Source organism: Entelurus aequoreus, linkage group LG01, assembly GCF_033978785.1.
Source record: "Entelurus aequoreus isolate RoL-2023_Sb linkage group LG01, RoL_Eaeq_v1.1, whole genome shotgun sequence".
NCBI lineage: Eukaryota > Metazoa > Chordata > Actinopteri > Syngnathiformes > Syngnathidae > Entelurus > Entelurus aequoreus.
The window spans coordinates 73,332,311-73,345,408 of NC_084731.1; the positions used below are offsets into that span (position 1 = coordinate 73,332,311).

General features: G+C 35.2%; 1 protein-coding gene across 2 annotated transcripts in view; it reads right to left on the minus strand.

The window, feature by feature from the left end:
- Positions 1-1,016: 1,016 nt before the first annotated feature.
- Positions 1,017-13,098, minus strand: part of slco4a1 (solute carrier organic anion transporter family, member 4A1) — a 57,952-nt gene continuing 45,870 nt past the window's right edge. For both annotated transcript variants that reach the window (XM_062057862.1, XM_062057853.1), the window contains exons 4-12: positions 12,424-12,545; positions 12,263-12,365; positions 12,048-12,202; positions 10,736-10,970; positions 7,974-8,136; positions 7,731-7,903; positions 7,603-7,667; positions 4,776-4,924; positions 1,017-4,710 (exon numbers count right to left, since the gene is read on the minus strand). In XM_062057862.1, the coding sequence (XP_061913846.1) occupies positions 4,552-4,710; positions 4,776-4,924; positions 7,603-7,667; positions 7,731-7,903; positions 7,974-8,136; positions 10,736-10,970; positions 12,048-12,202; positions 12,263-12,365; positions 12,424-12,545 (1,324 nt within the window). In that variant the 3' untranslated portion in view covers positions 1,017-4,551. The remainder of the gene's footprint in view (positions 4,711-4,775; positions 4,925-7,602; positions 7,668-7,730; positions 7,904-7,973; positions 8,137-10,735; positions 10,971-12,047; positions 12,203-12,262; positions 12,366-12,423; positions 12,546-13,098) is intronic.

Sequence of the window (13,098 nt, forward strand, 5' to 3'; positions counted from 1 at the left end):
TTCGAGTATCATTGGCAAATTTTCACCTAGTCCCGGCCTTGGCGTGCTGCACGCATATATGTGTCCTCTTTTTGTGATTTCAGAATATGGTCAGCCTACAATAGGTGCTCTTTCAATATTTCACTTCACTTACACATTGGTCAAAAACGTTCCCCTTGTTTTAGGCTAAAACTTGTTTTGTTATATATCAACCTCTACGAACCAGGAAGTAGCACGTTAGCATAAAATGAACAAACACAAATGTCCTTTTATATATCAACTTCCGTGAACCAGGAAGTAGCCTGCTAGCTACAAACATACTGACTAGATGCTCCATGATTGTTTCACTTTATTTAGAAACCTATTAAAATTGTTTTGCTGTTTGAGTCAAGATAGAAGTTTCCCTCACGCTAGGATAGAAAAACAATATGATGTGTCAACCTTTGTGAACCACGAAGTAGCCTGCTAGTTAAAAACATACCAAAATAAAGACACGTAACACAAATAAGATGCTAGGCGATGATTTCACTTTAGTTTTTTCAGTTTTGTTTAAGTCACAAAATGGAAGAAAAAAAAACTTCAATCCAGACGCGAACCAGGAAGTAGCTTGCTAGCTAACAGAAACGGAGAGAGACACATAAACAAGCGATCTTGTTCGTGGAATTAATTTTCTGGCTATAGTAACAAAGGCAAAATGTTTCTCAAAACTTTTAAATTGAATGAAAAACCAGGAAGTAGCCTGCTCCATGGGGGAAAACATTAAATAATTTTTTTGCCTCATTTCAGTCACCAAAAATGCTACAATTTATAATTTCCGTCATTTAGCAACCTTTTTGAATAAAAAAGTAACCCGCTAGCTTTAAAAAAAAAAGAAGCACATTTTCAAAATAAATTCTTTATTTTTAAAATTGAGTGAAGAAAAACATTCCGTTAATGAAATCTCTTGTGGTGTCATTGAATTAACAACAGATGAGATTCACCACTAGGAGGCGATGAAGAGCTGCTTTTGACTTTTTAAGGCCTCTTTGTGTTGGTCTAATTCCACCTTTGAAGTTGTTTCTGGTTTTCTACAAACATTTGAACTTTGGACTTTATGATCGACCACTTCAACGCTCAAACATGAACCTAAAATGTTTGTCAAAATCAACTAAAAAAAAACCCGAGTGTTTTGATCCAATATTGGTATCATGTATCGACCCGATATTTAAAAAAAAAAAAAAAGAAAAAAAGGTAGTCCTGCAGCGGGTTTACTTGTGCAAAGTAATTGAAGTCGTTTACAAAAGGTACACATGTAAGGCTGTAGCAGCTAAACAACAGCTAAGCACACAATAGCACAAGAGGTAATAATCATTGAAAAATGAACATTTTTCAACGTAAACAAGCATCAAATAATTCTACTTACATATCACTCACACATACAAAGTCTCCAAGGCAGTACTAGAAGGTATCCAGTAACAAACGTGTCCGCATTATTCAACTTATGAGCCTAACTTCATGAATGATCAAACACAAATAATTACCACTCCACCTCAACTTAAAGAACAAAGTAACGCGGCCAAAAAAAAAAGGATTCACTTAGTGCGGTGTTGAGGAGATTTACATTGGGAATAAAAGTATTAAACCTGAAATATATTTTTATATTTGTGTTCAGTGCAGTTCTTTTATTGTCGGTATGCCATCTTTTTATCCCTTCACCTAATTCATGCAATCACAGTATATTGAAGGTCTAGTTTTCACAAAGTACTACAGTGGGGTAGTAGGCCTAAGTATTCGTTAAAAACAAGGGCGTGGTTTAATATTTTTAGCAAGTATATTTGATCTTCTTGGTCACTGTAACATCACACACACGTTGAACAGTCACACCGTGTTTAGTGGTACCAGTACCAGTATGAAAAGGACTGGTCTAGGAGTCTAACCTGAAGACTCCAGTCAGGTTGAATTGAGCTTCTCATTGCTAAACAAATAACTTCAATTTTATGGCGAACCCAAAGCCTAACCCCCCAGATCTAGACCTTGACTCCAATCCTAACCTTGATCAAAACCCGGAACCTCGCCCAACTCCATCCTGAAGAAAATGAATAGCAAGAAAATCATGGAAGGTTTTTATTATGGGCCTGCTCATTCGAATATTTCTTGTTCATAGAAAATGTGGACATTTTACCATAAAAAATAGGTTTAAAAAAACAGAAAGCCAAGTAAGTAGGAGTACAAAACAACACAATAATATTTTAAACATGAAATATTTACATATAAAAGCAGGAAGTTGCTTTGGCACGTCTGATGTCACAACAACTGTGAACAAAGGAACTTTTTGGTGATCACGTCTTCATTTTCTAAGATTTTCTAAGAAGTATCAGACTGTTGGAGAATGTTGGAGAACAAAATGACCGCCAGATGTCAAGTTTGAGGGGAAAATATTAATTTGATCAGAATAAAGTTGGGCTGACAAATTGTCTTCATTTATGTGGGGAAAATGTGCAATATGTAAAGTTCACAATTCAAGTAAAAATTTGTGAGAACAAAGTCCTGCAAATCAAAATTTGGGAGAGCAATGTCCTGCAAGTTAAGAACAAAGTCCTGCAAGTTAAGAACAAAGTCCTGCCAGTCAAGATTTGGGAGAACAAAGACCTGCAAGTCAAAATTTGTGAGAAAGTAAAAATTTGTGAGAACAAAGTCCTGCAAGTCAAAATGTGTCAGAACAGAGTCCTGCAAGTAAAAATTTGTGAGAACAAAGTCCTGCAAGTCAAAATTTAGGAGAGAACAAAGTCCTGTAAGGTAAAATTTGTGAGAAAGTCAAAATTTAAGAAAACAAAGTCCTGCAAGTCAAAATATGTGAGAACAAAGTCCTGCAAATCAAAATTTGGGAGAGCAAAGTCCTGCAAGTTAAGAACAAAATCCTGCCAGTCAAGATTTGGGAGAACAAAGTCCTGAAATGCAAAATTTGTAAGAAAGTAAAAATTTGTGTGAACAAAGTCCTGCAAGTCAAAATGTGTCAGAACAAAGTCCTGCAAGTAAAAATTTGTGAGAACAAAGTCCTGCAAGTCAAACTTTAGGAGAGAACAAAGTCCTGCAAGGTAAAAATTTGTGGGAAAGTCAAAATTTAAGAAAACAAAGTCCTACAAGTCAAAATTTGAGAAAACAAAGTCCTGCAAGTCAAAATTTGAGAGAACAAAGTCCTGCAAGACAAAATTGTAGAGAACAAAGTACTGCAAGTCAAAATTTGTTCTAGTCCTGCAAGTCAAAATTTGTGAGAACAAAGTCCTTTGACTCAAAATTTGTGAGAACAAAGTACTGCAAGTCAACATTTGTTCTAGTCCTGCAAGTCAACATTTGTGAGAACAAAGTCCTGCAAGTCAAAATTTGAGAGAACAAAGTACTGCAAGTCAAAATTTGTTCTAGTCCTGCAAGTCCAAATTTGTGACAAATAAGTCCTTCGAGTCAAAATGTGTGAGAACAAAGTACTGCAAGTCAACATTTGTTCTAGTCCTGCAAGTCAAAATGTGTGAGAACAAAGTCCTGCAAGTCAAAATTTGTGAACAAAGTCCTACAAGTCAAAATTTAGGATAGAACAAAGTCCTGCAAGTCAAAATTTGTGAACAAAGTCCTACAAGTCAAAATTTAGGATAGAACAAAGTCCTGCAAATCAAAATTAGTGCAAGTTCTGGTGTCAAATCCTGTGGGAGTTGAGGCCAATCTGACAGGTGGGAGAAAGTTGGTTCCAGATTGTGTCAGACATGGAAAAAAACTAGAACTCTACTGTAGTTCTCTGTGGACTATGAACATTCTGAACTTTCGCAACCATAAAAAAACAAACCTGGTGCACAAGTCTCTGCAGCTTTTTAAGATGTCAGAAGGAAACGGTTGAAATCAAGACACTAAATTGACGGTTTGAAGACTGGTTGGTTGAGGATTGTGGCAGACCAGGACTCAAAGAATATAGTTTGGTCACATGACACCAGAACCTGGTGTGCACGTGTCTGGAACTTAATTGTAAAGGTTTGTTTTGGATGGTAACAGATGTGTACATAGGCCAGGACTAACTCCAGTTCGGTCCGTTGCTAAGGAGCTTTCCCACCAAATCTGTTCTAGAAGTGTCTGGAACTAATCTGATTAAAAATATTTAGGAACTGCTCCAACTGGCACATAAGTGTCTGGAACTAATCTGGTTAATGAAGTCGAAGGACAGTCAACATTTCTACCAGAACTGATCCAGGTTCTGGTGTAAACCTGTCTGGTTGTAGAGGTTTGTTTAGGATGGTAACAGACTTGGACACAGGCCAGGACTAATCCAGTTGTTCGGTTTACTGACTAAGAAACATTCCCACCAGAACTGGTTGAGGTTAGTTAAGGATCGTGGTCGACATGGATACAGATCTGGACTCCCTAAGCAAAACTGCTCAGTTGGCCCACATATAAGTCTCTGGAACTTGAACAATAGGAAAGTTTTAGTGCCCGTCAGACAAAACGTTGATTCATGCTATAGAAGTCCTGTTGAACTTTGTTAAGGCTGAAGGTGTAGAAGGTTGAAGAAGCACCAGGGAATCAGACCAAGGTCAGCAATTCTCTTGGACATCACAACCAAGCATGCGGGTTGGCGATGACTCTGTCCGCAGGAAGATCTTTCACAGGCAAGTCTTTTTTGTCTCTGCTTTTGGGATCAGGGTTTTGAGGCGACTCCGGAGGAGGTTGGTACAAGACGCTGGCCAGCAAGAAGAAGACGGTGCCCAAAACCTGTTGGGGGCGAACACGCCAGGAGGATCAGGTTCAGTACTCCGTTCTGTCTACAACCTACTCACCTTATAGATGACGCCGGCAATTAGCATGTAGCGGCTCATGGCGGAGTTCTGGTAGAGGTAGCAAGAACCTGGATCTCCACACTGGTCCTGCCACAGGAGGCAGGAGACGTCGATCATAGAGCCGAAAGCGATGGGACCCGGAATGCCGCCTGTGAGGGAACAGCCACTGACGGATTACCAATCGTTATGAAACTACGACATGTAAAGCAATGTGAGTGAGGATTGTGGCGGACCAGGACTACAATGGTCCACTAATGGTCTGCTTTCACTGAGTAAGGATTGTGGCGGACCAGGTCTACAATGGTCCACTAAAGGTCTGCTTACTTACCATTGCTCACATTCTGACATTGAAAAGTTTGAATTTAACTTAAAAACAACATCATTTATGTGGGACCAATAGTTAAACTTAACCATAATAATAACAATAGCATTCTGGGTCTTAATTACAATTATGGGAAAAAAGATGGTGTATTATGATAGATAACTTGGAATATTAAAACAAAAATGTTGACATTTTATGTGTATTAATAAACCGGTGAATAGAAAAATGTTGATGCTAAACTTTTCTCTATCAGGTGTATTTTTTTGATAAAAACATAATAAAATGTATCAAAAAAAAAAATATATATATATATATATATACACACATATATATATATATATATACACACATATATATATATATATATATACACACATATATATATATATATTTATATATATATATGTATACATATATATACACGTGTATATATATACGTATACATACCTATATACGTATACATATATATACGTATACATATATATATATACGTATACATATATATACGTATATATATATGTATGTATATATGTGTGTATATATATATGTGCATATATATGTGTGTATATATATATGTGTGTAAATATATATATGTGTGTATATATATATATGTATGTATATATGTGTGTATATATATATGTGCATATATATGTGTGTATATATACATATGTGTGTAAATATATATATGTGTGTATATATATATATGTGTGTATATATATATATATATACTGGCTCTGGCTCAAACAACGCGACAAGGCTTGGGGAGCAACATCCAAGTAGGTTTTGCTGCAGGGGGTGTCAGGGAGACGTCCCTGTTCACTGCCCCGCCACCGGGAGATGTTCTGGGCTAAGGGGCGAAACATCAATGCGTGGTGGTCCCCATTTGAAGACCCTGCAGCAAAACCTTTTCTGGTATGCGGTCAGGTTTAGGTCTGCCACAGGGAAAAGGACGTCCCTGCCATGCACAGTCCACCACAGGCACCGGTGGGGGTGCGACAGGCCTAAGGCCCAGCGGCAAGACCACCTTGTTGTAATTTAAAAAAAAAAATATATATATATATATATATATATATATATATATATATATATATATATATATATATATATATATATATATATATATATATATATATATATATTTGTATATATATGTGTGTGTATATATGTATATATCAGTGGTGTGCCGTCACTAGAGGCAGGGGAGGCGGGGCCTCACCTGCCGTCATGGAAAGAAAAAAAATGTAAAAAGAAAAAAATAATAATTAAATTGTTATATGTATCCAGTGATTATACTAAAGTTATTTTCCATTTAACTTCACCAGTTTTAGATTATTTTTATTTTTATTTTCACATTTGCCGTTCAAATACTGAGAAGAGACGGTGCGGTGATCAGTAGCCAGATGAGGCACGTCACTGGTTTGTGCCTCAACATGGATTGTGCACAATGACTCGGCTAACTGCTGAGCTGCTGTGCAGTGAGACTGTATTGCTATATGAATTATATCAGCTAACTAAACTATGGCATAGTTTAGTTAGCTGAGGTATATAATGTCCAGTGTATTTTGTTAAAAACTGTATGTGTGTAACGTATTTCTTGTGCTGAGCATGAATAAATCTGCTGCAAAAGACGTACTGGTTGAGGCTCGCAGTAATCCGGCCTCCTGGTGGTAGAGGGCGGTAGTGATCCCAGAGATCATTCCTCGGCCGCAGAAGAAGAAAAAAAAAAAAAAAAAAAAAAGTTTGCAAGCGATTGTTTATTTCCTCTAGCCTGGACTTTTATTAAAAACATGGAGGATTACATATGTAAAATAAAACAGTTTTCTAAACTGGACTTTCAATCGAAGCAGGAGGTAATAATTAAAGGTATACCAACGCCGGAGCTAAAAGGTTTGCTTTTGACTTCGGGACAGAAGACCCGTTCTTTTCAAACGGCGTGGTACACACGCAAAGGCTGTCCAGCAAGAAAGGTAAGACCATAATAATGTTTTTTTAATTAAATGTGCTTTTTTGTGTGCTACAGTTGTGTAAAGAATCCTGGTATGAGCTTTTAAACATAACCCGTTAACTGCTGCCAATCACATGGTGAATAAGATACTATTTAGGGTTCATATGTTTGTAAATCTGACTGTGATGATGCAGTGCCTCACCAGACATTAACCTCACCGCACGCCACTGGTATATATGTGTGTGTATATATATGTGTGTATATGAATGTGTGAGTATATATGTGTGTGTATATATATATACATATATATATATATGTGTATGTATATATGTGTATGTATATATATATATATATATATATATATATATATATATATATATATATATATATATATATATATATATATATATATATATATATATATATATATATATATATATACACATATACGCATATATTCATACATACATACATATATACAATACAAAAAAGACACTTCATTTTCTGGTATCTACTGCATAAATATGTTCAAAGTTTGTGAAAGTGAAAGTGAAACTGACCCAAGGTGCGCACCAGAATCCATTGGATCCCGAGACCGAAGGATTTCTGGCTGTCGGGCACGCACCTACAAGAGGATGGAAGAGCATGAGGTGAGGAGGAGGATAAGTAAGAAAATGGCGTGCCTGACCTGAGCGTGGCGGTGAGAGCGGGGATGCTGCAGAGGAAGGTGAACATCATCACCACGAAGCAAAAGATGAGGAAGACTAACATGTGGTTGCAGGCGCTGCTGCACTTTCCTGCCACCGCTACGCCCACGTCCTGGGTGGCGTTGGCCACCACGCAGCTGCAGCCTGAGTAGACCTGCCGGCCACACGCACACAATGGTCACTCCTCCCTGTCGCCATCATAGCTGCACACAATTCCTGTGCACCTTTCTGCCTATGTTAGACGTTTGGTTGAAGGCGCTGCAGCCGGCGTGGCATGGCGAGTAGTACATGATGGCGTCGGCGCCGCACACCGGGTTGTACAGCTCCCGGCCGCAGCCGCACGCCGCGTTGCAGTCCGCGTTCAAGCTCTGCGGCGCCCAGGAGCTCCTGAGGGAATTAGCAAGCTTTGTGTTTACCTTTCGGCCACTTTGTCTGCAGAATATGTCCAAATAAAGTCTGCTATTAATAAAATAACATCTTTACACTGAGGTAGAAAACATGTACGTAGTCAGGAGAAGAATGTGTGATATTATTAGAATATTATTTTTTAATTATGGCATAAAAAACATGCATTTATTTCGGAAAATTATGATACATGTGTGATATTACTAGAATATTATTTTTCAATTATGGCAAAAAAACATGCATTTATTTCGTAATAAAGTCGGAATATGATAAAATGTGTGATATTACTAGAATATTTTTAAAAAAATAATGGAATAAAAACATGCATTTATTTCGTAATAAAGTCGGAATATTATGATAAAATGTGTGATGTTACTAGAATATAATTTTCAAATTATGGCATAAAAACATGCATTTATTATGATACAATGTGTGATATTACTAAAATATTATTTTTAAATTATGGCATAAAAACATGCATTTATTTCGGAATAAAATGATACAATGTGTGATGTTGCTAGAATACGATTTTTAGATTATGGCATAAAAAAGTTGGAATATTATAATAAAATGTGTAAAATTACTAGAAAATTATTTTTCAATTATGGTATAAAAACATGCATTTATTTTGGAATAAAATCAGAGTTTTATGATAAAATGTGTGATATTACTAGAATATTATTTTTCAATTATGGCATAAAAACATGCATTTATTTCGGAATAAAGTCGGAATATTATGATAAAATGTGTGATGTTACTAGAATATAATTTTCAAATTATGGCATAAAAACATGCATTTATTATGATACAATGTGTGATATTACTAGAATATTATTTTTAAATTATGGCATAAAAACATGCATTTATTTCGGAATAAAGTCGGAATAAAATGATCAAATGTGTGATGTTGCTGGAATACGATTTTTAAATTATGGCATAAAAACATGCATTTATTTTGGAATAAAGTTGGAATATTATAATAAAATGTGTAAAATTACTAGAATATTATTTTTCAATTATGGTATAAAAACATGCAGTTATTTCGGAATAAAATCTGAGTTTTATGATAAAATGTGTGATATTACTAGAATATTATTTTTAAATTATGGCATAAAAACATGCATTTATTTCGGAATAAAGTCGGAATATTATGATAAAATGTGTGATGTTAATAGAATATAATTTTCAAATTATGGCATAAAAACATGCATTTATTATGATACAATGCGTGATATTACTATAATATTAATTTTAAATTATGGCATAAAAACATACATTTGTTTCGGAATAAAGTCGGAATAAAATGATAAAATGTGTGATGTTGCTAGAATACGAATTTTAAATTATGGCATAAAATCATGCATTTATTATGATACAATGTGTGATATTACTAAAATATTATTTTTTTAAATATGGCATAAAAACATGCGTTTATTTCAGAATAAAGTGGGAATAATATGATAAAATGTGTGATGTTGCTAGAATATTATTTTCAAATTATGGCATAAAAACATGCATTTATTTTGGAATAAAGTCGGAATATTATGATAAAATGTGTGATGTTACTAGAATATTATTTTTAAATTATGGCATAAAAAAACTGCATTTATTTTGGAATATTATGATGAAATGTGTGGTATTACTAGAATATTATTGTTCAATTATGGCAAAAAAAACATGCATTTATTTCGGAATAAAGTAGGAATATTATAATAAAATGTGTGACATTACTAAAATATTATTTTTAAATTATGGCATAAAAATGCATTTATTTCGGAATTAAGTCAGAATATTATGATAAAATGTGTGATATCCATCCATCTTCTTCCGCTTATCCGAGGTAAGGTCGCGGGGGCAGCAGCCTAAGCAGGGAAGCCCAGAGTTCTCTCTCCCCAGCCACTTCGTCCAGCTCCTCCCAGGGAATCCCGAGGCGTTCCCAGGCCAGCCGGGAGACATAGTCTTCCCAACGTGTCCTGGGTCTTCCCCGTGGCCTCCTACCGGTCGGACGTGCCCGAAACACCTCTCTACGGAGGCGTTCGGGTGGCATCCTGACCAGATGCCCAAACCACCTCATCTGGCTCCTCTCGGTGTGGAGGAGCAGCGGCTTTACTTTGAGCTCCTCACGGATGAGAGAGCTTCTCACCCTATCTCTAAGGGAGAGCCCCACCACCCGACGGAGGAAACTCATTTCGGCCACTTGTACCCGTGTTCTTGTCCTTTTGGTCATAACCCAATTTGACCAGAACAAAGTTAGAATATTATGAGAAAAAGCTGCATTATTTAAGAAAGAAAAAAAACATGTAATTTTAGTAAGACAAAACTGGAATATTAAGATGAGTAACAAGAGTAAGAATAAGGTCAAAATATAATAACAAAAATATGTTTTATATAACTAGATTTAATCTTAAAATAATTTAAAAGAGTAAAACTGGTCATTTCACCAGAATGCAGTGATATTATTACCACAATAAGTCATATTAGACTCCTAAAAACATGTGAATTGTTCAAATTGTAAACAGAATCATTTGCATATTAACACCCAAACTAACTGGAAATTAGGGACGTAACGATTGTTCCCTACCAGTTTCCTGCGCCGTGCAGTCGGTCATACGAGGGACCCAAGTCCGAGTACGGAACGTCCACGCCGGCCATCCGCACGTTGGGGCAGTTGATGAAGAAAATGAAGATGGCGGCCAGGCTGACCACGCCGCAGACGATGCAGAAGCGAATGATGTCTCGACAGCGCAGGTTCAGTCGCTTCACCATGTAGCCGCCCAGGAAGGTACCGCCTCCTCCCGCAGGTACCACCATCAAGCCTGGAGAAAAAGAAGCCTTTCAGCCTCCTCACAAAAATATGGCAGCTTCTCAAAAATGGCAGCAATATTAATAAATATGAAACAAGTCACTCTTTTTCTGTGGTTGTGTTCAGCGTCAAAAATAATCATTAAAATAATTATATTAATAATAAAAAGGAAAAATACAAAAGATACAAAATGTATACATGTATACAATACAATCATAAATCTAAAAAAACTACAATAGTAAAAAAAATTGTTAAAATAATAGAAAAAAATAAAATATTACAATAACATTAACTACAAAAACAATTGTATTAAATGATTATAAAATAATAATAGAAAACATAATAAAAATTATAAATTGCAATACATAATAGGAAAAACGAAATCATAAAATATAAAGTAAAATAAAAATATAATAAAATATATATTAAGAACAAATACAACTAAGAGAACTAATTACAATAATATAAATACAAATAAAATATAAAAAAAACCTAACTACCAATACATATGGCATTAAAAAAATAATGATAAAAAATACTACAAATATAAAGTATAAATAGTAATGATAATACAAATATTCAAAAAACTAATACAATACTGATGAAAAATCAAATAAAAAAGATGAATAGTAATACATAATAGGAAAACTACAATATTACAATAGTATACTTTTAAAAATATTAACCACAAATAATTAAATATAAAAAACAAATAAAAAGAAATGATTTAAAAAATAATAATAGTAATAACACAAAAGAAAAAAATAATTTATACTAACAAATACAAAAAAACAAAAAAAATACAAATAGAAATTATGTATAGTAATACAGAATATACGGTAATTAAAAATGTAATAATATATATATTAATTTTTTTTTTTTTTAAATGTATTTACAAATAAATCATGTATAAAAACTTTTAAGAAAAACAATGATACAAAAATATCCAACTAAAAATTATAAATAGTAACAATAATACAAACGAAGAAATTAAAATAATATATATATATATATATCAAATGATATATTCTTTTGAATACCAAAAAATAATAAAAAACTAAACATTGTTTACAAATAATTTGTCACTCACCAAACCAGGTGGCAGCTTCAGACGCGCTGAGGCTAAACTGTGCCTCCAAGAACTTGGGACCAAAGGTGGACATGCCGCTGATGAGGGTGGCCTCGGTGGCCCCCGCCAAGCACAGAAACAAGAAGGTGGGATTCTTCAGGAGGAGGAGCACAGACCTGCACGAGAAGGGCTCCATGAATCGACCCACACATTTCATGGCAGAACGGCAGACCCACCTGGGCATGTCTTTGACCGACTTGCCAAACTGAGGGTCAGAAGCTGTAGTGTGGCTGCCGTCTTTGAGCTGGTGGGCCTCGGACAAGCGCACCGTCTTGTGCCCTGCAGAACGCAACCTTGTCTCATCCAGAAAAAAAGCTGTTTTGCAGCATCAACATACCTGGCAGCTGTCTCGGGTAGCCCAGGATGGGAAACGCCACCAGCAGAGCGGCGGCCCCGCCCACCAGGAAGCCGATCCACCACGCACCGACCCACAGGGGGTTCTCCGGGGTCATCTCTGTCCTGTTGCCACCAAGCAGAGGGAGAAAATATATTCAATGACCACAATTGTTGCAAAATGTAGCTCATTTCCAGGTAGCAAACTTGGCTGTTAGGCCTAACAGCTCCCTCTGGTGGTTAGTATTATAATGCACTTTTCAGCTTTACAGCTTTCATGTCACCGCTAAAAAAACCAGACAGGTTTGAAGGAGAAAAACCCCCAAAACAAAACAAACAAAAAAAAGGCCCTAAGTACATCAATTAAAATTAGATGTTTTTTTAATTATATTAGAAAAAAGTCACACAATTATGTTATTACTAGAATACTTGTTGGAGTTGGAGTAAAACGTGTCATTTTACTAGAAAATATGCAGAATATTATAATAAAAATGTATAATATTACTTGATAATAAAAAAAAAGGAAAGACATGTATTTCATTATACCAGAAAAAAATCAAGATGTTATGAGAAAAGTTTGTAAAATTATTCTATTTACATCTTAAAAAGATGACAATTAAAAATAAAGTCACATTATTATGAGGAAAATGTGTAATAATATTACAATTAATCTCAAAAT